The following is a 24,557-nucleotide window of genomic DNA, read 5'->3' on the forward strand; positions in this document are numbered from 1 at the left end:
GGCAGAGAGAGGCACACACACCCATCACCATCGACGGGACTCCTGTGGAGAGAGTCAGCAGCTTCAGGTTCCTCGGGGTAAACATCAGTGAGGACCTGACATGGACACATCACACCAGGGTCATATCCAAGACGGCTCGACAGCGGCTCTTCTTCCTCCGCAGGCTGCGGAAGTTCAACATGGACTCCAGGATACTCTGCAACTTCTACAGGTGCACCATCGAGAGTATCCTGACTGGCTGCATCACCGCCTGGTATGGCAGTTGCACCGCCCTCAACCGTAAGACTCTACAGAGGGTGGTGAAAACTGCTCAGCACATCACCAGGACGGAGCTGCCATCCATGGAGGACCTCTACACCCAGCGGTGTAGGAAGAAGGCCGGTAGGATATTAAAGGACCCCCATCACCCCAGCAACAATCTGTTCTGTCTGCTGCCGTCTGGCAGACGGTACCGCAGCATCCGGACCAAGACCACCAGACTCAGAGACAGTTTTATACCACAGGCTATAAGACTACTGAACTCCTGAGCTCTGTGAATGTCTACTCACATCTGTTTATAGTACACACATACATATACAGTGGGGCAAAAAAGTATTTAGTCAGCCACCAATTGAGCAAGTTCTCCCATTTAAAAAGATGAGAGAGGCCTGTAATTTTTATCATAAGTATACCTCAACTATGAGAGACGGAATGAGAAAAAAAAATCCAGAAAATCACATTGTAGGATTTTTAAAGAATTTATTTCAAATGATTGTGGAAAATAAGTATTTGGTCAATAACAAAAGTTCATCTCAATACTTTGTTATATACCCTTTGTTGGCAATGACAGAGGTCAAACGTTTTCTGTAAGTCTTCACAAGGTTTTCACACACTGTTGCTGGTATTTTGGCCCATTCCTCCATGCAGATCTCCTCTAAAGCAGTGATGTTTTGGGGCTGTCGCTGGGCAACAAGGACTTTCAACTCCCTCCAAAGATTTTCTATGGGGTTGAGATCTGGAGACTGGCTAGGCCACTCCAGGACCTTGAAATGCTTCTTACGAAGCCACTCCTTCGTTGCCCTGGCGGTGTGTTTGGGATCATTGTCATGCTGAAAGACCCAGCCACGCTTCATCTTCAGTGCCCTTGCTGATGGAAGGAGGTTTTCACTGAAAATCTCACGATACATGGCCCCATTCATTCTTTCCTTTACACGGATCAGTCGTCCTGGTCCCTTTGCAGAAAAACAGCCCCAAAGCATGATGTTTCCACCCCCATGCTTCACAGTAGGTATGGTGTTCTTTGGATGCAACTCTGCATTCTTTCTCCTCCAAACACGACGAGTTGAGTTTTTACCAAAAAGTTCTATTTTGGTTTCATCTGACCATATGACATTCTCCCAATCCTCTTCTGGATCATCCAAATGCCCTCTAGCAAACTTCAGACGGGGCTGGACATGTACTGGCTTAAGCAGGGGGACACGTCTGGAACTGCAGGATTTAAGTCCCTGGCGGCGTAGTGTGTTACTGATGGTAGCCTCTGTTACTTTGGTCCCAGCTCTCTGCAGGTCATTCACTAGGTCCCCCCGTGTGGTTCTGGGATTTTTGCTCACCGTTCTTGTGATCATTTTGACCCCACGGGGTGAGATCTTGCGTGGAGCCCCAGATCGAGGGAGATTAGCAGTGGTCTTGTATGTCTTCCATTTTCTAATAATTGCTCCCACAGTTGATTTCTTCACAACAAGCTGCTTACCTATTGCAGATTCAGTTTTCCCAGCCTGGTGCAGGTCTACAATTTTGTCTCTGATCTCCTTTGACAGCTCTTTGGTCTTGGCCATAGTGGAGTTTGGAGTATGACTGTTTGAGGTTGTGGACAGGTGTCTTTTATACTGATAACGAGTTCAAAAAGGTGCCATTAATACAGGTAACGAGTGGAGGACAGAGGAGCCTCTTAAAGAAGAAGTTACAGGTCTGTGAGAGCCAGAAATCTTGCTTGTTTGTAGGTGACCAAATACTTATTCTACAGAGGAATTTACCAATTAATTCATTAAAAATCCTACAATGTGATTTCCTGGATTTTTTTTTCTCATTCTGTCTCTCATAGTTGAAGTGTACCTATGATAAAAATTACAGGCCTCTCTCATCTTTTTAAATGGGAGAACTTGCACAATTGGTGGCTGACTAAATACTTTTTTGCCCCACTGTATATATATATTATACACATCTGCCATACATATCTGTTTATAGTACACATATCTATATATTGTACATATCTGCCATATATATCTGCTATACATAATATATGCATCTGTCCATACCTCCTCATTCAACAGTGTAAAGTGTTTAAATACTCTCAATGTATTCCACATATGTATATATTTCACATCCTCAAATCTTTATTGTTGTTACTGTAAATATTCTTCTCTCTTTTGCACTATTTTATTTATGTTATTTGCACCATGTATGTTGAGTTGTTGGAGGAGCACGCGACATAAGATTTTCATTGCCAACATATACGCTGTATCTGCTGTGCATATGACAAATAAAGCCTTGAAACCTTGAAAAAAAGGTGCAAAACAGGTTGGTTTTCAGTCTGCAATGGAAGATGTCTAGAGTTTCAGAAAAGTTTCCATTAATACACTATATCATGGTACATGGTGATTGTTGCACCCATTTGTATGTTGTTGTTCTTGTTTGTGAGCACTAGGTGGCGCAATGGGGCACTGGGTATTTAGGTGACCTCACCGGCACAGGTGCGGTGATGGCACGGGGAAGAGCTGCAGTTTTTTGACGGTGTAGCTGTACACGCTGTTCTTCTTTGGAAATAAATGGTTTTGAAAAAGCTAAAACTTTGTCGTTAATGGAGATTACACGCGTCCAATTAGTTTGCCCAGTTATAGTCTAGACGGATTTCAGAAAAAAGGCCTTTTATAAGAAGTAAGGAGCATTTATGGGTACAAGTCGGGAACCGGCCTACCTTACATATTTCAAGGGTGCTGAGTCCAAAAAAACCGGTACCCGGGTGAAATTTTGAGGTTTTGACCTTCTAATTTGCATATTAAAATGGCCGCCAAATTGCCCATCTTGCACAGTTATTGGACCATTTCCTCCTAGTTTTTTTTGTAAGTAGGCAATCAAGATGAGGAAATTAAGTTTCTAGATCGATAGTCAAGGGTCAAACAAGGATATAGTGGAGGCTCAGTGCCTTTTTTATGTATATATATATGCAAAATACCAACTTTTAAGGTGAAATTAAGCATTATTTGTGTCATTTTTTAAGGCCGACATAAATATTAAATAAAAGTTACTCTGAAATTTTCCCTGTTGATATGACATATGATGTACACCATATTATATGATAACAAAGAAAAAAATCCATTGCAAGTTGTCTGAGATTTCATGTTTTTTTTTTTTTTTTTTTTTGCAAATTAAGCATTTGTTCTCTAAATTCTAAGACGGGAAAAACCCAGGTGAATAGGGAAAAATATTCAAAAAGAGACCACCATGAAACGTACCAAGTTGAATATTTAGATCAGTACATAGCATGGTCAGTCCCATCGCTGAGGACCCTTTGCCTGAGGTGAATTAACAGCAAAGAGGATCGTAACAGTTTCACACGCTTTGGTAAGTTTCCTGCTTTTTGATTTTTTTAGACAAAAAATGTCAATATTCCTTAGTTATTGATTGAGCTTGTTAACCCTATTTATCCAAAATGATACTTTTTCAACCATAGTGGGTCAAAATTGTGTATTTCAATGATATTGAGATGGCTAGCAACTGGGAGAAAACTAGCTAACAGTTAGCTAACAGTTTTGGAGGGGAAAAAAAACAGCTAGCTAGTTTTTTTTTCTTCCAGTTGTGCCCTAAAGATGACCACCTCTGTTGATACAAGTTTATTTCTTATAATTCCAACCCAAACATAGCCCTGTGGCAGCATAAATCCCCCTACTTTCTAGCTAGCTAGCTAGCTAACAAGCTATCATAGGGCAATGGATGCTGGGAGTGACTGCTGTGACAGGGCTAGATTTGGGGGGAGGAATTATCAAAAATACATGTGTCAACAGAGGTGGTATATCCTCAAAGGGCCATACCAGTTATGAAACATTCATGTAACATTAGGGGTGGGAGAAAAAATCGATTCACATATACATCACGATATCTTTTTTGACGATTTTTAAATAGATCTTTTTCTTATTTATGTGCAATGTGCATTTGTTCGCCTTTTTTACATACAGAGAGTACAGGTTTTGAAAAGGGTTTAAGTTCACTTTATAATGGAGTATGTTAATTTGGCTCCTACAGTATTTGTGTGCAGATAAATGTTAAAAATGCAGACTAAAAATCGAGAGAATCGGCAATATCGTAGAATCGTAATTTAAATCGAATCGCCATCCAAAAAAATCGTAGAAGAATCGCTGGGGGAGGGTGCTGTCATGCTTGTCATGTCAGGGAAAGCATACAACAAGGGTATGAGAGCTCACAAACTGACCTTGCAGGCCCTATGGCAGCTTTTGTTGCCAACATTCCTCGCGTTTGCTGCAGAATCAAACAAGGAATGCCATGATGAGATCTCTGCTATGGCTGCTGATGAAAATCCTGAAATGATTCCTCAGTTGATAACATATCTGAAGCAGGAACAGTTTGACAGTCTCCTCAAAGATTTCATCGCAAGTAAATCTGAAGATGTCAACTTTGTCTTCTGGTGGAACTACATGGATATGGTCTCAACACTGTTGCAGTTTACACGAGCTCAGCGTGATGGACTCTGGGAGCTTCATCTTCACTCCTTCAGCTGGATGTTGCCGTACTTCATGCGATATGACCACCTGAACTATGCAAGATGGGGGCCAGTGTATATTGCTGAGATGCACCAACTCCCAGAACCTGTACTATCTGAGTTCCAAAGAGGCAACTTTGTTGTGAAGCGGTCCGATCAACGATTCAACCAGGTCGATCCAGACCAAGCAATGGAGTGGATCAACGGAACAGGAAAAAAGGAGGGGGGATCATTGGCATTACTAAGACACCTTCAGCCCTTTCCAGATGGACACTCTCCTACAACATGAGGTCCCATGTAGCAGAAGAGACACATTTGATGTTCAGCAACACACCTGAGAAAACCTACGTCCACAATGAAGCTACCAAATCCCGTGAAAAGAGAGACAACAGAGACGAAATGGCATTGGTTTTAGTCTTCAAAGGGTTCAAGGTGTTTGATTCAGTCTCCTCAGGCTCATTGCAAAATCTCGCACGAAAGACGTTGCCACAGAGGCTATCCAAAGCTCATTACTTTCTGCCAAAGACCTAGGACAAGAAAAAGTGAATTCATTCATTGAGAAAAGGATGATTGTTCCTGAGGACAAAGATAAACCAGAGGTCCCAATCCATGCAACCCTACATAAGAGCAAAGCTAAAACATTTGCATCTCTGTATGAAGTGGCCAAAAATCCTAAAATCAAAGACAACAGAACTGTCATAAAGGCTGACCGAAACATTCTCAAACGCCTTGTTACGGCCTATGAGGCAGGTCGTCCAGTTGACTTACCAGCTGTCCTAAAACACGAGCTTCTGCCAGTTCCCATATCCCTTGCTGAAATGAATGGGACACTTCGCACTGGAAACAAGTCTGTATTAGTAAATAAGTTAACTGAAGACATAGTCTGTCCTGAGGCTATTGAACTTCCCGACATGTCATCTTGTCTCATCATAGATGGACAGGCACTTGTGGTTGCCCTTGGAAAGCCAGACAAAGCAGTAACATTTGGGGATCTGGCCGACACATTTGTCAGAGCAGTGTTGAAAGCAGGATGTTACTATAAAAGGATAGACGTTGTGTTTGACAGATACAGAGAAGAGACCATCAAGGGTGCTACCAGGACACGACGCACAAAAGCAGCTCAACCAATCAGACGACTTGTTGAGGGTCGTGATGTGCCTCTTCCAAAAAACTGGACCAATTTCCTGTCCCTCCCTGACAACAAAGCTGATCTTGCCAATCTACTCTCTGAAGAACTATGTGCTCAGGCACCGGATGATAAGAGATAGTAGTTGCTGGTGGGTTCAGAGACGAAGAGACGGAGGTTAGGTCATCAAAAGCAACAACCAACCTGACTCATCTGAGAGCCACACACGAAGAGGCAGATACCCGATTGGTATTACATGCAGTGCACTGCCAGTCAGACACAGTAGTCGTGTCATCTAGAGACACTGATGTACTTGTGATTCTCGTTTCCCATTTCCCACACGTAGCATGTAAAAAACTCTGGCTGTTGTCTGGTACCACAAGGAAGCCACAATATATACCAATTGATGCTGTTTTTAACAAACTGCCAAAGGATTCAGCACCAAGCCTTGTAGCATTTCATGCACTAACTGGTTGTGATACCACATCATACATTGCAAGTCACACCAAAAGTACATCATGGAAAGTCTGGAAAATGCACCATCAATTGCTCAGCAACCTCGGAATTGGTGATCTCACGGAGGAGACTCAAAGATCTTCAGAGGCTTTTGTCTGCAGAATATATGATGTGCATAAAACAGACTCTGTTGATGCAGCAAGGCATATACTTTTCTCCAGGACAGGTAAACCAGAAGCAATGCCGCCTACAAGCGATGCGCTCCACTTCCATCTGCTGAGAGTACACTACCAGGCAATGGTTTGGAGAAATGCTCACTATGCCACACCTGAGCTTCCTTCACCCTTGGACATGGATGGAAAGATGGTGATTCAGGACTACAGCCCATTCTTATGTCACAGAACCCAATACCTGAAAGTTGCCTGGAAATGATCAGGTGTGCCTGTAAAAAACAATGCACAACACGCCAGTGCAAATGCCGAAAATCGGGGCTGTTATGCACTGCAATGTGTACATGTCAGAGTGATGACCAATGTCCTTGTTTAAATGTGGAGTTGTAGTCCTCAAGCATACCAAGGCAATGGGTAACCAAAGAACTTGGAAAAGGACTGCAGAAAGAAATACTAATCAAAATGAAATTCCAAAGACAAATGGCACACAAGCAAACTAGAAAGGTATAAAAACAATTTACCAAAACAAGTGACCTATGGAACTTACAGAAGACAGATGAAAGCAAAGCAATTCAGCTAGAAACATGAAAGAAAATATACAGAAACAAGATGTGATCTGTAGAACTGTTCAAGGGAAGTTTCATGTTTTTTTTTTCCCCTATTCACTTGGGTTTTTCGATGTTTGAATTAAGAGCATTATGCTTTGTTTGCATAAAAAAATGAATTCTCAGACAACTTGCAATGGTGTTTTTCTTAGTTATTATGTAATATGGAATACATCACATATCATATATACACTGGGAACATTTAAGAGTGATATTGACTGAATATTTATGTCGGCCTTAAAAAATGACACAAATAATGCTTAATTTCACCTTAAAAGTTGGTATTTTGCATATATATATACATAAAAAAGGCACTGAGCCTCCACTATATCCTTGCTCTGACCCCAGACTATAGATCTAGACACTTAATTCATCATCTTTGATTGCCTACTTACAAAAAAACTTGGGGAAAATGGTCCAACGACTGAGCAAGATAGGGAGTTTGGTGGCCATTTTGATATGCAAATTAGAAGGTCAAAAACTCAAAATTTCGCTCGGGTACCGGTTTTTTTTGGATTCAGCACCCTTGAAATATGTAAAGTAGGCCGGTTCCCAACTTGTACCCATAAATGCTCCTTACATTCACTTTTTGGGTACATCCCGTCTAGTCTATTAGGCAATCCCTCGCTGATATTGAGTGGCAATAGTCACCACAGTGATGTCTTAATCACCACGGGTTGCCATGGTTTGAAGGTACATGTAGGGGAGATATAACCAGATAATAAGATTGAAATACCATTCCTTATTTAACATTTAACGTCTATCTCACCAAATCAATTCTCTGCTAGGACTCTTTTAATTTCTAATTATGTGCAATGCCTTGTTTTGTGTTATGCTGCTGCAACGCAAAACAATCCCAGTTTGGGATTAATAAAGTACCTCTTATCTTATCCGAGTAATAATACATAAGATTTAAATAGCGCATTTCCTAAAGCTCAAAGATACATAAGATCAAAACAGAAACAACCAAAATATAAATACCAAAAAAGTGAGAGTGAATAACTGAGTTTTGAGAAATTTTTTGAAGGATTCCAGAGTGTAGGCCTTTTGGTTGTGACTGGGGAGGGAGTTCCAGAGGGAGGGGGAGGCTGCAGCGAAGGCCCTGTCACCCCCAGGTCCGGAGCTTTGTCCTGATGGGCTGCAGTAGATTAGCGTCAGCAGACCTGAGGTGACGGGTAGGGGGTGTGTTGTTGGATGAGGTCACTGAGGTAGGTTGTTGATGACTTTGTAAGTGAGGAGTTATATTTTAAAGTCAATCCGGTGTCTGATGGGGAGACAGTGGAGGTTGTGGAGGATAGGGGTGATGTGGTCAGAGTGTCGGGTGGAGGTGAGGATGCCGGCAGCGGAGTTTTGGACATATTGCAGTTTATTGATGATGTATGAACCATATAGAATGCTGTTGCAGTAATCAAGTCGGGATGTTATGAAGGCATGGATGAGTTTCAGCAGCGAAGGGTCCGACGCGGGCGATGTTTTTGAGGTGGAAGAAGGCGTTTTATTGGCATGAAAACATAATCATTGCTGGAACTCACCATCTGACCAGGCAGTGGGCTCGGGGAGGGAAGTCGTTGTTCATACACAGAAGGTCCTGCATGGCCAGGGGGAAGGCATCTACACAGAAGAACAAGAGTTATAACAAACCCTCATTATGCGGGGGACGAAATCTGTCAACATATAACATGTTATTAGCATAAACTGGGGAGAAATGTAGAGAAAATAGGGAATATATAAGGAACATATAATAATTCATTGTGGAATGAGACCTAGACAATTGAATTTTTTTCCTCATTACACTCCATTATAGTTATTTAATGAGCAGTGTTATGAGGCAGCTACATTTTTTTTTGTACTTTTAAGCCTTAGCTTCATGCCTTCTCTATGGAAAGGGGATATGCAAAAACCACATACACAACGGTACATCAGTCATTTAAAGTGAAACTACTCAAACCCGTCTATTTACCCATCAGGTAAACAACACATTATGAGTCATTCAGAGATGAGCATACCTTCCTCGAGCTTGTCCTTCCCATTGTCCTTCTCACACTCTTGTTTCAGGAAGTAATGAGTAATGTAGAACTTAAAGTCAGCAAAGTTAATATCCAGAGCCTTTTCCCCCCAGGTTCCAGTGGTGTATTCACCCTGTGTTAAAAAAAAATGAAGAATTATAAATGAGTAAAGTTGAATAATGTACTGGCAGCTCACTGGTGTTTGTCATCTGAACATTGGACGCTTATTGAGATGAAATACCTTCTCTGGGTTCACATTTCCTGCAGAGAGCCCGATCAGCTTCCATTCATTCAGCACTTCCTCCACTCGGGACACAAACCTTTAAAATCATACATTTAATTTAGCTGTCCACTGCAGGGACTGGCTGGATATAAACAGTGCTTATTAGTTACAAAATGTATTAAGCACAAAACCGTACTGCTTTTCAAAAAATAAATAAACAAAAACAATAATGATGGAAAGAGATGATATTGACTTTCTGAATAGGTCTGCCTCAATACTGATGTAAAGATCGGGGGTAGAGCCTTGTGGTGAAGACAGCTTGCTAGTTTTGTTACTATAATAACCTCCTCTGCTTAATCTGGAAATATTGTTTTAATGACACATTTGTAATTTGTTAATTTTGAAATACCACGTCAAAAATATCCTAACTTTGACTTTGACAGATGGGTAGTATGCAATCAATCTGAAGTGAAACCAATGAAAGGCGAAAATAAAATGGAGTCACTTCTTTCATGATCCTAACGTAAAGCCTGCTATAAAAGCAAAACAGCTGCAGGCTTGACAGCAGAGCCTGAACGTCACTCTGCATTAGCAGTGTAGCCTACATTACCTCACATCATGTTTGGTACCTGTGAGAATACAAATACTGTACGGCCTACAGGATATACCTTGGTAGCTTGTTTGACAACATGTTCTTGACAATACAACATACTTTCCCATCATTATAACAGGAATACAATGTTACAGACACCTCACAAGACATTATTTTGCAGTAGCTCTCGTGCATTTTGATATGTCATGTTTATCTCACCGTTCCCACTCTGACGCGGTGGTGAAGTCGGTGATCTCAAACACCTCTGACTCAGGCTGCGAAAGAGAGAGCGGGTTAAGATAAATATAAATATGTATCTGTCCTAATGCAATACACGCTTGACAACAATGCTAACCATCATTCACCATGTTACTTGACTAAAGAAACTCACATCACTGTCAGCCGCCATGTCGGTGTCTTGTTGTTGTTTTTCCTTCTCCGTCACGTCCGTTTTCTTCCCTTACAGTTTCCGGCAGCCCAGACGCTACGTGGCGTTCACTGCCGCCTAGCGAACGCGTTTATAAATACACAATTTGTAGTATCAGTTTCTTTAAAATGCTCTTTAGTTAGATTGTGCTCAGCCATAGGAGGGTAGACATGGTAACACGCTCTTCCTGTGAGCAGAAGGACTCGAGTTTTAGGACTGTTGTTTTATTTTATTTTAATGCAATCCCACTCAAAATGTGTGTCACCTTTAAACGCCTCCACCTGCTCTAACTGAGACTTACATGTCTGAATGAAAACATTTGTTCCAAAAATAAACGTAAAACGCTTACAGTTCAGCACCATTGTTTATAGAAACCCATGTTAGAAAAGTAGTCCTTTTTTCTGTGACGAACGGTCTTTTTAGATAAGGTGTTCACAGCCCATTTGAATATAACATATATTTGAGTTAATTCATGACATGTAAGGAATTCTTTCCGTTAATTGTAACCTATGACAAATGTTACAATATTTTCTGAGATTGTAGATTCCACCCACTGGATGGCGCAGTTGCTCTGTCTAAATAATTGTATTTTAGTTTTAGATATTGCAATAAATGTGTTTATTTATAAGTATTTATACATTTCGTGTTTTGCTATCTTCTTGATGGAAAACCTAGAAAAAGGAGTACGAAGTGTGGATCAGTAGCCTCATCTAAGCCTCACAATCTAAACATGTTATGATAATAATAATAGTAATAATAATAATAATAATAATAATAATAATAATTAAATACCCTTAAACAACATGGGTTCTTGACACTAAATCGACTATACATCTTTCTTTATTTTACCGAGGGATCACCATTTCATCTTGTTTTATTTTGTAAATATCATACCTTTTACTGCTGTGTCTCTTGAAGTGTTAAACTGTTATATCCTGCATGTACAACTCTAATTGTGTTTTAAATTGTGAAGTGTGCCTTGTTAAAGCACTTTGAGCTGCACTTGAAGCATGAAAAGTGCTGTACAAATAAAGCTTGTACATTCAAACATACAAAAGGTGACTAATACAGTATTTCTTCAATCTCATTGTGTCCTGCACACACACAATATATATGTTGCTCTGCTTTACTATACAGTTTTCCCAATTTACATTGACAGTAAGCCCTGTAGGTTGCCCACACATTCTTTATCTCCCTTTAACACATGTTACATTTTTAGAAAAAACACAAAAGAGTCATACATTTATTAGCGAGATGCCTTTATTAGTCATAACAAAAACAAATACTGGAAATATTACAATAATATAAGAGATGAGCATACACTGTCTCTTCCTTCTCCTCTTCACAGCAATCACTCCCCGTGTTTGCCTCCAGTCAGCTGACTCTTCATAGACCAGGTCACAGGTCTCAGAGGTCGCGCTGGCTGCTGCAGTGGGGTCATGAAATTAAGTGAGGGTCATGGGAGTCAGAGACAGCTCTGGGAGGAAAAGGCTTTCCAGCAAAGGTACCAGGAAAGAGTAGATCCCCCTTACTAGATCAGTTGTGTCCTAATACAACAGCGGCCTTAGTAGTGATTCACAACCTAACAGCAGATTTAGGGAACGATACAGCATTTACAGACACATTAACGTACCTATTCACTATCCAAACACTGTAACAGTCACCAGTTTTGGCCCTCAGTAACACCTTATGTTCAGACAGAAGTCAATCATTTGTTTTGGGGCACAGTAAGACGTTTGTAAGCTGGGCAAAATTAGCCTGCACTGACCCTTGTACCTGATCAGATATTATTATTCCCTTGTTTGCCAATCGGTGTGTTTATTTCATAAACACTGCCTTATTAATCAGGGTAAACCCCGTCACAAGATATCCATCTTTTAATGCAGCATCTTCATTTCTACACATGTTCTTAGTACCGCAGGATAAAAACAAACACACTTCGTAACATAAATGAATACCTATTTTTCATTAGTACCAGCGCATTATAGTATTTAAGGGAAATTGATTAAAAAAAAATGAAAATAATCCATTGAAATAACACAGAATTTGAACGTATTTTTTCACCATGTTATGTTAAAACCACCTGTTTTACAAATCTGAGCGGTTTAGAGATTTAGTATTTAATGACACTGTTTGCAGCTGTATGCACTACATTAATACACGTATTTAGTTTTAAGCTTTTAGCTTTCCATAATTAGTTTGGGACAGATAACAACATGCTTTGCATCAAGGCAAAAGAGGATGAATCCAATAGCAACAAACGTGATATGATTGCTCCCTCTGACACAGGTAAACACATTTCTTTTTGACAAAATAAAAAAAGAATAAATACAAAATTAAATTAAAAAAGACTCCAAATTTCCGTATAACCAATACTATCAGGACATCTTTTGCCAAGTCAGAAGTATTTTGTTTTCCATGGCAGTGTAACTGGTTGGTGTGTAATGTTACTGAGCCTGCCTCTCATGCCATGCTAGGCTACATTATTTTCTAGTTTTGATGTTAGGAGTACAAGTGTAACATGGTGTGTAAAATCATCTAAATGTGTCAATAATTAATTATAGTTCATTATTAAATGATATTAACTGACATAGCTCCCTTATTTATTTAAATATATAATCAATAATGCCAGAATCGAAAGATATGAACGAAGAACTTGAGCTTGTTGAGCAATAGTTGAACTAAGCTTTTCTTTTGCCATAGCTCAATGCACAGCCATCCAGCAATGAAGGCTACTGGTCATACAAATACATGCAAATGCACATTACTGATACGTTTGGAACAATAATTTAGGAGTCTTCACAAAGGAGGATACTAGGATTAAGAAAGAAAGTCTTAATGCTACGCTATGACCAAAGTACTTATTGGCAGCTTTTGTACACACCACGCCCACACTGCGCTCTCCAGAGTCAGATGTTCTTAGTAACACATTGATATGTGCATGATATTTATTGTAGAATAAATCCTACCACTTGTGTCTGGATATAGATTCAATGTCTGGTCACTGAGGACTGAAAAACAAAGTAACACAGGGAATGACCAATGAGCTCTTCACTCATGCTTAGGTAACTGTCAAAACCAGTCACCAATCCTCTGTATGGGAAACCCGTCAACATTTAGAGGAAAATCAAAGAGTTCCTGAGATGGCAAATTAAATACGTCGGATCATCTGGTTCTATCTGCGCAGATGCTGTAGGAACTGGTCTACTCACAATTTAGATACAATTAGCCAATTTCCTCCATAAAACCAGTAGGAAATGGGACACTTAACTATTTATGTGTCTGCCTGCTTTGCTCCTATGTCTTGCATTGAAGCCTGATAGTTTTGCTTGCTCATTTAATAAATACTGAGAGAAGGAAGGAGCCTGCACAAACGTTATGTAACTAATTATTTTGTGTTGTGGAATTTGTACTGCATATTTTTCCCTAATTAAAAAAAATAATCTAAATTTTATAGGGATTCTGTGTCAGTATTTAGAAAAGTTGTTTTTAATAACTTCCTCAGTAATAAGTTATTGGCCACTGTATAGCTGACTCATGATAAGAGATTAAACATGGGATCCCTGCTACAATCCCCAACAAGTTTGAATTAAATACAGCAACATAGGGAGACCTTTCTTATATAATGGAACTGTAACTTTGCTACATTTTGGTCACCCAACAGGGAGATAAGAGCTCTGATAGGGAAGAGACTCCATTGCCTGAATTGACCAATGAGATTTGAGAATGTGCATTAAGGTGCATTAGGGAACTTGGGGCCAAATGGCACAGGACTGAAACATGCTGTGTGTTATTCTAACGAGGTTAAACGTCCACATCCGGACCTAACTGGAGTAAGACATGTCAGGAATGTTGTGGTGTTAGTATGCAGGTGGAGGTGTGGCTGAGGGCTCAGACAGGGAGCTGTGGATGATGGAGCTGATCGACTCCACTCCCTCCCCCTGGAGGAAGGAGCGGTGGTCTCCCTTGATGACATGGACTGACACTTTCCCATCACATACCTGGAGACAGACAGACAAAACGTTATCAGTATTTAAGAAGAGAAACAGATTTTCTGAGGGCAGGCCTCGTCAGCTAGCTAAAGTAAAAAATATTAAAACAAATCAGTAATAATAAGAGAAGAAGAAAAAATGAAATAATGACGGGTGAAAAATCTGTTATAGTTAAATAATAAAAACTAATTGCATTCGGGAAATCTAAATTGTAATATATAAATAACTATGAAACGCATGTTTAAAATAATCATAACAATAATGTTAATGACAATAATAATAACAATACCCACAACGATAATAAAAACAACAAAGAAAGTTATTATAATAATAATAATAATAATAATAATAATAATAATAATAACAAGAGAAGAACATTTAAATTATGAAAATCTTATATATTTGTTGTATTTAAATAATAAAAACAGTTATATAATTAACAGTAAGAAGAAGAAGAAGAAGAAGAAGAAAAAAGTAACATTTAGTGCAATATATGTAATATATAAATAATTATAAATTACTGAAATAATGACAACAACAACAATAATAATGATAATAAAATAATAAGATAAGGAAATGAAGAAGAAAAGTTCAAACTAGAAAGATGTCATTAAAAACATTATATTATTAAGGTCCCTTTTGAAAAGTCATCTTGAAATCATGCATGTGTCAGTATGTTTATGGACATTACCTCTCCGAGCTTGTAGTCAGATCCCAGGTTCTGTTCGTACTCGCTGCTGGTTTTGGCTCGCAGTAACGTCACGTTGCCATGGAACTTTGTTGAAGGCACGTAGCCGTCAGCAGCTTTCAGCTTGTAGTAGAAGGTGGTGGCTGCAAAGTGCAGCAGGTCCCGGCTGATGTTCTTGTGGGTGGAGGTGATCAGGTCAACCGCCTTATTGACCCGGGCCTCCAGGTCTGCCAGCGGGAGGAGAAGCTCCAGGAGCTGCAAGGGGTGAGCCAAGATTATTTAGAAGGCACATATCAACAATTCAGTGCTTTAAAAAAAAACATAAGAAGGATTAAGAAATACTCAAAAAGAAACACATTAGTAGTTACATCCAAATGGTTTTGTGAGCACATGTCCGGAGCAGTGTACCTTGTTGTATGCGATGCCGGTGAACTGCTGGATGAAGGCACACAGGGCTTCAGTTTCAGCCTCCGACTCTTTGCCTGGTGTCAGCTTAGCTCTGTAACTCTGGAAACCAAACAGTGAGTTAACATGACATTACCCACAAACAGTTGTTTTACACCTCAAAGTTTCCCCAAATATGTAAAGTCATCTTTTACTTTGTATTGAAATAACATCAGATTACTAGCTTGTTAGCTTGGATTGTTAGCTCTTTCCTCTCACCTGCGTGTAAGCTGCCACATAAGAGTGTGACCCGTCGAACAGGAAGAGGTACTCCACAGACAGACTCTGGGTCTGAAGCTGGGAGCACATTTCAAACGCCACACAGGCCCCAAAGGAGTATCCAGCGATCCGATAGGGCCCGTCCGGCTGCACCTGTCTGATGCAGTCCACATAGTACGCTGCAAGAGCCTCTATGCTGTCCAGAGGAGCGGCTGGGGAGGGGGGGGGGAGAAACTCGTATGAGCTTGGTTGGACATCGCTTTATCAGTTTAAAGAAAAACACCTTATAAATATGTGTCTTTAGTGTGGTTAGCAGAGGTTCTCCAGTATAAAATGAGATAGATAATAAAACTATACAAGGTTTGTATCTGTATCAGGCTTTAAAATTGATTTAGGCAGCGGTCGCTAAACCAATATGTAGAACCTTGAATTCACTCAAATGTCCCCAGAAATTTGAGTGAAACCATTATTTTCCCTTTTTCCTATATGAGGATATCTACCCATTTTAAACCAATGTTTAAACTGATTAAATTAGCGTTTAAGGACTATTATAGTTAGAGTTACATTGGTTTCAGGGTTAGTGTTTTATAGCTTGTGAATGTTTCTGTGTAATAGATTAAGTCTTTAATTCTAGATGTGTTGGTAAAATATATTTTAAATACTTTGTCTTTAGTGTCTGGGCCCCTGTTCTAAAGCTCGGATGGCTTTTTTCAGGGTGTCTCGTTCCACATATCTCCATCATGTCTTGTATTTTGTAGCTTTTTGTGACTAAAATGAATAGAATTAGTTAAAACAGAACACCTTTAGTGCACTGCAGGCCATAGCAGGGAACACTGAGCTTGGAGGTGAGACTCTTGAAGGCGGAGATGGAGCCCTCGATGGGATGGACCAGGAAAAGCGGCCTCTCCTGGCTCTGAACCTTGTTGAGGGGGGTCACCGTGGGGCCGTCGGGGTTGACTAACAGCTGGGTCAGATCAGACTCCAACAGAGCGTGAACACCTTCCCTCTTAGCTGTGGTGTTCTGAGAGTCTGGAGAGCAGGGAGCAGCAGAGACGTTAATAAAACACAAAGGATTCAGACTGATCTCTCTCTATAATCTTTATATAAGATCTGTTGTTAATAATACCATTCGTCCCGCTTGGCTTGCTATTGGCCAGCTCTCGCAGCTTGTTGATGGTGATCTGGCGGATTTCCCTCATCGCCATGACGATGTCGTAGTCCCGCTCCAGAGTCTGGCGAACCTCAACACCCATCAAGGAGTCCAGGCCCAGATCAGCCAGGGAGGCATCAGGGTTCAGGCTGTTCACATCCCGCACACCTGAAGGGGTAGGGGTAGGGGGGGGGTACAGTTAGGGTCCTGCTAGCTATGACTCTGCAAAATCAGGAAGTGAAAAAGCTCGCTTTACTAAAAGCACTGTAAAGATGTAATTTAGGGCATATAGAGTGTGGCACGTCGCGTTTAAACATGCTAATTAGTTAGCATTTAGCCACTTCCAGGATTCCACGACTCATCTTATAAAGGGTGATAACATAAAGGGTCTTCTCTTTTATACAAGGTCAGTTTTTTGGTGAAATGGCTTTAATAGAAAAACTATTTTAGGTTGTGTTCTTGAACTCCCGTTAGTTGCACTTTTTGCACAATTCTCCTTTAAGAAAATAAATATTATAGGTTTATAGTCAATTGTGTTTTTATCTGTACGTCATTTGTTTTCTATTTATTTTCATTTCGTATAATTATTTCAACCTCTGTACATGAGTTTGTGAAGTCCTTACCTTGAGACTCAAACCGTGTTAAAATCTATCTATATTTGAGATCATTATTCGTACAATGCTTTCTGGCTTCCAGCTTCTACTAACTTTGTTTTGCTGTACCTTATATATCAGTAGATGTAAAAATATCTAATAAAAATCAGCCATTGGTTTTCCATCTCAGAGTACGGTTATAATCAAGTTTCAGATTTGTGAAATTACCTCAACCTAACACGGAATATTATTTTGTCCTCCAGCTTGTCTCTTACCCAGAATGTTTCCTACAGCGTCCACCAGGTCTTTCTTGCTTCCCGCATCGCTCTTCACCACCGTCCTCTCCGCCAGAACGAAGCTGGACATCACCGGCCGCTGCTGGCACAGGAAGCGGTCCAGCACCTCCAGACAGGAACTGATGCGTTGTGGCAGCGTGCCACCAATCACTGCGTCGTTGCCCCCCATGGTCTCCAGCACCACGCCCACGTCGCCGATGGCTCCCCACTGCACCGCCAGTCCAGGCAAGCCATCGTATCTGCGCTTCTCACACACACGCTCCATGGCCGAGTTGGCGTATCCGTAGTTGCTTTGGCCAGCGTTGCCACGGCCGCAGCTGACGGAGGAGAAGGCCACGAAATGCTGCAGGTCTGGACACGACTTTCTGGTCACTCTGGGGAGGAAATAGAAGCGCATTAAGATCCAGAAATGCAACCAAAAGCTCTCTGATACAAACAGAAGGATGAGAGTGTGTCTTACTTGTCCAGGTTTACAGTTCCATCATATTTAGGTTTGTTCACATCGAGGAAGAGCTCAGGAGTCAGATTCTCCAACATGCCGTCTTTCAACACCTAATAATGACAAACAAAACAGGCTCAATCAGTTGAGATGAAAAGTGAATTCAAATGTAGAAGCAGTCTTAGAGAGTGTATTATCGACCGCATGTTCAAAATATTGATGTAAAAAGCAAATACTGGGCGTTCATAAACAGAACGTTCTGCATCTGCAACAAACAAAACACTTATGCCACTGATGGCCTGATGTGTTACCATGGCGAGGTGGAAGACCCCCCCCAGAGGGCCCAGTGAGCCGGCCTCTGCAATGAGTCGCTCTGTTCCCTGCAGTGTGCTGACGTCATTGGTCGACACCAGCACCTCCACACCCTGGGACTTCCATTCACGCACTCGCTTCGCCTGGTAACCTAGCAACAATTACAAAGTGAAATTGTGAGAAAATAAAAATTGCTAGTGTGATTTTAGCCAAACAGTCTGAGGTTATAGCAGCAGGAAGTGTCTGTTATACGAGCTGCTGTTAGTTCAACATACCATATGAAGTGAAGATGAAGTAGTCAGTAGTCTACAGATATATAAAGGTAGGGTGCTCAACAGAACGGTCCTCTACCATTCATTAGTTAACTCTAATACCACACAATATGCACCATGGTTGTGTACTGTCTATTTTTAAACATAATTATCATTGGTGTTGCCATTGTTCTGACCACCAGCTACTCCTGTATGTGCTGCCCCCCCTGACGTCAGCTCGGTTATTCCTGTTGAGCCTTACCGTTCCTGATGCCTGATCTGGAGGTCAGCACCAGTTTGTGGGCTCCTCTCTCTGTGAGCCACTGAGCCAGCTCCAGACCGAAGCCCCCCAGCCCTCCAGTGATGATGTAGGAATGGGAGGGAGGGCAGAAGGTGCGACAAATCGCTGGGAAAGACACACGGGAAGCGCTTTGGACTGCTGAACCCTTCTCCTCGTGACACACCTGTGTGCATAGAATAGATCGGATTATGCTAATGTTTTTACAAACTGAGGTAAAAAGTCTTCATTTAACCATGTATGATCTTGCAGAGTTATTCAGTTTTCCTATGTTCTATTTAACTTTAACAGGAATTTGAGCCTTGCAATGTTACTGTCTTCATTTCTTGGTACGTTCCAACACTCTATAGTGCTCTCACAGTAATATCAAGGTGCAGAGGTGACACTGACCTGCAGGAGGACCTTGCCGATGTGCTTGCCCTGAGCCATGTATCTGAATGCTTCCTCGACTTGGTCCCTCTCAAACACTGTGGTCTTCAGAGGCTGAACTACACCTCCCATAATGCCTTCCTTCAGCAGCTTGGACACATCCTCCCACTCATGGTTGCCTTCTTCAAAGAGGGCGTCCAACAGGATGCCGTGGAACGCCACGTTTTTCAGGAACAGAGCCATGCCTGGAGACATTACAGAACTTAGCACGTTGAAAATAAGAAAGACTTTTAATCATGTTTCGAATATGTCATGGTTTAAAAATGTACTTTAGCTTTTATTCTTTCAACAATGACCCAGGCACACTTTAAGTATTAGTATCAACCCAATAAATACTAGAGAGAAATGACTTGTTCATATGTAACTTGTGACTAAAGTGTGTAAGCCTAAAGTGTACTGACCCAGTGGGTTGTTGTTGGACAGATCGTATTTCCCGATCTCCAGGAAGCGTCCGTGTCTGGCGAGGCAGCGAATACTGGCCTGCAGCTTCTCCTCTGCCAGAGAGTTCAGCACCAGATCCGCACCTGAAACACACACCTCATTATTACCTAAGGAGATTTCACATGTTGGTGGAATAGTAGAAGCTTTAGATGTATTAATATAACTGCAGTAGGATATATCTGCTTTGGTATACAACATCAACAGCTCTCTTATTTATGTTTGTTCGTCAAATAAAATAAATAGCTGGTATACCACACACACACCCCAAAGACAATATGTTCAAATTGTATCAAGCATGGTGTGTCTGACCTTTGCCCTGTGTGTGCAGCAGGATGTGCTGTTCGAAGGTGGTGTCTCTTGAGTTAGCAAAGGACTCGGCTGAGAGCTGAGGGAACCTCTGCTGCAGGTAGGACCGCTTCTCCGCTGAGCCTGCACACCACACACAAAGGTTAAGCTTGAATACGTTTTTATGAAATACTATATCATTACTATAATCATTAACTAGTTACAGAAAATAAACCATGTTTCAAGTATTTGATCTTTATGATTACAACTTACAAGAAGGCAGAAGTATGAAGGGAAATTATTATAAACGAAAGTATGATGTATAATTACTCATACATATATTGCAATGATTAAAAACAGGAGAAATAGGAATAGCAATAGGCTTTGATATAATATAAGTTCAATACCACAATGAATAACAAATCATATCAGAGCTCATTATTTTTGTCAAATTGATGGTGAAACACCCACCGACTGTAGTGAAGACCTTGCAATTCTGGCTGAGTGCGATGGCGATGGCGGCCTGGCCGACGCCCCCTGACCCTGAGTGGATGAGAACCGTCTCTCCGGGGCGGAGCCTGCCCCGCACCACCAGAGAGTAGTAGGCTGTGGCATAGACCACCGGCACAGAGGCCGCCTGCTCCAGAGTCCTGCAAAGGAGAGGATGTATGCCAGATTTAGCTATTGTTGAAATCCCATCTGCAGTCCCTGAGCAGGTACAGAAAAACAACTATAAACTATAAGTAGTAGCACAGTTATCAGAACAACTAGTCATTTGCATTGTAAATACAGTATTGTGATTTAATTGTTTTTTTATTCTGTCAATTAAAGTTAATCTGTAGACACTTTAAAGCCCACTGGGACAAATGTATATTTTATTTTTGAGCTATGTGCCAATAGGACACCGGTTCCGACATAAACGGTAGTAACGAGACCGAAATGAACGAACATTTCGGTGCCTCATTTCGGTGCCAGACTTTTTTTTTATACTGCCCTCTGGTGTTCCGGCGTCAACTTGAGTTTGTTGAACCTGACGTCAGTGCCGCTACTCAGCACACTTGTTGATCAGAACTGAGTGAGAGGGTCAATAAAGATGCCGAAAGTAAAACGCTCCAAGGTTTGGCTTCATTTCACATCTAAGGATGCAGATTCTGCGACATTCAACACATGTCTTAAGCAATAGCATGCAAGGGAGGTATCACTTCTAGGTTAATGAAACATCTGATGGTGCATGGAGTTTATTTAAAAGCCAATCAATGCACCGTGTTTGATAAATTACGTGACGAAAGGCCAAGCACTTCAACGGCAGCAGCCAGTGTCGGACACACAGGCTGGGCCTCTCTATATTGGTTTATTTATTACTATATGTTACTTGTATTTATATTGTTTAAAAATGTAAGTTAATACTGTGTTCAATTTGGCCCTGGAAATAAAAGGGTATTGTTTTTTGACAACGTGTGCGTTTTCGTTTTTTTAAGTACCGGTTCGAGAACCGTTTCGGCACCGGAACCGTTTCAAAAATACCGAGTAGGCACCGGTATCGGATAAAACCCAACTGATACCCAACCCTAATAATTACAGCAGGCTTTGTTATCTTTGGGATGTCATATCTGCGACACTGACCAGCTGGAGGGAACATCCCACAGGAAGCGTTTGTCAGCATCCACACAGGTAGCCAGGCCTCTGGCAGGCAGCAGCCCCATCACACGCTTTCCAGCAGGGTCACGACCAGAAAACTCCATACCCAGCATGCAATGCTGCAGAGCCAGGTCACCTATATCATGTACAAAAAGGAGAGGTAAATTGTCTAATTGTGGACTTCAAGTACAATATCAATACTTCTATTTCAACATGTTTTACCAATTGTATCCTACATGATGCTGTGGGATACTATTGGGTTATTAGTGTAAGATTTCTTGCTGTGTGTCTGATTCAGACTCTGTACCTGGGATAGCGTCCGGTGGCAGCTTGCCGGTGGCCAGCATGATGTCTCTGAAGTTGAGTGAGCTGTAGTAGACGTGACACAGCTGCACATTGGGGTTGCTGGGTACAAAGTGTCGGAGCGGGGAGGCAATCCAGCGCAGGGAAGAGAGGTCACCTCGGGTCAGCACATTGACGTAGGCCTGCTCCGTCACTTCTTCACTAAGATCTGTAGAACACAAAGACACATGAGTCAATGGAACTATACAGCAAGCCAACGACACATTGGACTATCAAAAAAGGGACAAATCCCCTCTTTCAGTTCAAGTAATTTTGTCCCTTTCAAATAAGGTGGCTGGGGCTCAGAAAAATAAATGGGTTTCTATTAATTAGAGGGTCGATTCCCACTACCTTTATTCAATGTGTCCTTGGCCAAGATACTTAACCCCTGATCTGTTTTGAATTAAACACTGATAAATAACAGTGTTATTCCAACCTGTGTTTGAGGGATTTCAATGATGAACATTTCTTAAAGGCAAAGTACAAAGTACCCAAATGTATCTTGGTCTAAAAGTAAAACCGAAATTCCCCAAAACACAGCTGATATCCAGCCACTAATACTCCTAAAATAAATAATGGCTGTCATAAAAATCAAAGGAGGCAGGAGTGAAAGTTGCCTGGATCAGTCATCCATTGTCAACAATACCACTAACCCTCATAAATAGAATTATTACAAACTTTTTTCACGTCTTCCCTCACAAATCAAACAACAGCAACACTAAAAGTGATATGCCAACACTGATGTTGTTGTTATACATCTGTAAAAAACAAAAAATGTGTGAGCGTTTAATCTCCATATCTAGAATATGTGATATTCGTTACCTTGAGTGATGAACTGGTGCCTAAAGACGCCCCACTGTCCATCTCTGAACACGTTCATCACCAGGTCCCCCCCCAGCACTGACTGCATGGACTCCTGAGCCGGCTGGAGGCTTGGCGCTGCTGAGGACTCGTTCAGGTTGGACACAAATGCAGAGCTGGTGATATAAAAAAGAGGAAATGGTAGAGAAAAGGATTACTTTGAACCAATACATGGAAAAGTACCTACATACAAGTCCTGTTAAAACACAAGAGTACACTAGTAACTGCAATTTGTGGTCTAATGTGTGTTTGACTGTATGTATGTAGACCCAATAGTAATACTACTGCTAATGGGGATCTTAATAAAGACATAAAAACATACAAGCAGATTATAAAGAGTAAAACACCTGTGGAATCAATGTTTTATACATTTAAAGTATATTGTGTAAAGGTAGAATTCTGTTAACATAACTAAAGTTTTCATGGTAGAGGTAAGTCTTACCGTATTCGGTTGCCCCCTGGCTCCTGCCGTAGACAGTTGACCATTCCCACAATGCCACAGTGGGCTTGAGAGGCGGTCAGCCACACTGGAGTGTCTGATGGCTCTGCCAGCTTTGCCTGCAGCACAAAAACCCCACAGGAACACACAGTCAGGACTAATGTCACATTTAATGATGGCTGAAGCCACAAGGAACTGTTGGTATGTTTGTATGGTCCTATGTTATATCACAAAATGTGTATTTCAGGGGCAGTTCTGGGAACACAGAAGCATTATGGAATTACTTTGAGTGTTTCCACCCATTTGTAGTCGGTGCTGTCCACAGGCAGGAAGAGGGGCTGTTTGACAGGAGTTTGACGGCGACACAAAAAGAGGGCGGAGCCGTAGAAAGACTTCCTGACAGTCACCAGGCTGAGAGAGGCCTCGGAGAACACCTTCTGCCATTCAGCCTGTGAGGGGAGAGACAGAGTATCAGCAAATCATCAACACTCTCACACACACGCACACGCACACGCACACGCACACACACACACAATGTTAGAATCGCAGCTAACTTATCTTAAAATTATTTTAATTGAGCTTTAATCTTCTGATGTGTTAAAATCGCACAGATTGAAATACAGTATTTATACTTCTATCAAAATGTATATTTTCGTTGAGGCTGTATAACTGGGCTCAAATGCACAAAAAGAGTGTTTGGAAGGGTAACTTTATCTTTTATTTCATTGTGATCCTTCTTTATTTGATTAAATCTGACAAAAAAAGTCGGTCTTTGTCTAATATAATTACAATGGCCTTAATGCCTGAGGAAAAATGTCATTAATTCTCTTTATATAATGAAGATATAAAAATAAAAATGTATAATACCAAAGCTTTAAAGTAAGCATTTTATCTGTTAAGTTTTAAAAAATAATCTGCACTTATTTCTACTTTCTTCTGGAGCTCGAGTATGTTTGAAGATATTATTTGAAGATCATCCCTCGTAATTTGTAGCAATAAGAAAATATCTAGTGCTAATTCTGGCCTTTTAAAGCTACACTTATTTAATCTGTACCACTAGAGGGCAGAAAATGCTGCAAGAG

General features: G+C 41.0%; 2 protein-coding genes across 3 annotated transcripts in view; both read right to left on the minus strand.

Annotated features, from left to right (window-relative positions):
* Nucleotides 1-10,382, minus strand: part of rab3gap1 (RAB3 GTPase activating protein subunit 1) — a 28,077-nt gene extending 17,695 nt beyond the window's left edge. For both annotated transcript variants that reach the window (XM_063893118.1, XM_063893117.1), the window contains exons 1-5: nucleotides 10,323-10,382; nucleotides 10,151-10,206; nucleotides 9,358-9,436; nucleotides 9,117-9,249; nucleotides 8,643-8,721 (exon numbers count right to left, since the gene is read on the minus strand). In XM_063893118.1, the coding sequence (XP_063749188.1) occupies nucleotides 8,643-8,721; nucleotides 9,117-9,249; nucleotides 9,358-9,436; nucleotides 10,151-10,206; nucleotides 10,323-10,340 (365 nt within the window). In that variant the 5' untranslated portion in view covers nucleotides 10,341-10,382. The remainder of the gene's footprint in view (nucleotides 1-8,642; nucleotides 8,722-9,116; nucleotides 9,250-9,357; nucleotides 9,437-10,150; nucleotides 10,207-10,322) is intronic.
* A 1,214-nt stretch (nucleotides 10,383-11,596) lies between these two features.
* The window catches only part of fasn (fatty acid synthase), a 37,600-nt gene continuing 24,639 nt past the window's right edge, over nucleotides 11,597-24,557 (minus strand). The window contains exons 24-42 of the mRNA XM_063892942.1: nucleotides 23,760-23,924; nucleotides 23,479-23,594; nucleotides 22,998-23,152; nucleotides 22,141-22,344; nucleotides 21,819-21,969; nucleotides 20,667-20,845; nucleotides 20,220-20,339; nucleotides 19,871-19,993; nucleotides 19,431-19,654; nucleotides 19,005-19,206; nucleotides 18,491-18,642; nucleotides 18,201-18,292; nucleotides 17,720-18,114; nucleotides 16,828-17,019; nucleotides 16,503-16,730; nucleotides 15,702-15,913; nucleotides 15,447-15,545; nucleotides 15,042-15,293; nucleotides 11,597-14,359 (exon numbers count right to left, since the gene is read on the minus strand). Coding sequence (XP_063749012.1) covers nucleotides 14,219-14,359; nucleotides 15,042-15,293; nucleotides 15,447-15,545; nucleotides 15,702-15,913; nucleotides 16,503-16,730; nucleotides 16,828-17,019; nucleotides 17,720-18,114; nucleotides 18,201-18,292; nucleotides 18,491-18,642; nucleotides 19,005-19,206; nucleotides 19,431-19,654; nucleotides 19,871-19,993; nucleotides 20,220-20,339; nucleotides 20,667-20,845; nucleotides 21,819-21,969; nucleotides 22,141-22,344; nucleotides 22,998-23,152; nucleotides 23,479-23,594; nucleotides 23,760-23,924 — 3,402 coding nt within the window. The 3' untranslated portion in view covers nucleotides 11,597-14,218. The remainder of the gene's footprint in view (nucleotides 14,360-15,041; nucleotides 15,294-15,446; nucleotides 15,546-15,701; nucleotides 15,914-16,502; nucleotides 16,731-16,827; nucleotides 17,020-17,719; nucleotides 18,115-18,200; nucleotides 18,293-18,490; nucleotides 18,643-19,004; nucleotides 19,207-19,430; nucleotides 19,655-19,870; nucleotides 19,994-20,219; nucleotides 20,340-20,666; nucleotides 20,846-21,818; nucleotides 21,970-22,140; nucleotides 22,345-22,997; nucleotides 23,153-23,478; nucleotides 23,595-23,759; nucleotides 23,925-24,557) is intronic.

This window comes from Eleginops maclovinus, chromosome 10 (assembly GCF_036324505.1).
Source record: "Eleginops maclovinus isolate JMC-PN-2008 ecotype Puerto Natales chromosome 10, JC_Emac_rtc_rv5, whole genome shotgun sequence".
NCBI classification, from domain to species: domain Eukaryota; kingdom Metazoa; phylum Chordata; class Actinopteri; order Perciformes; family Eleginopidae; genus Eleginops; species Eleginops maclovinus.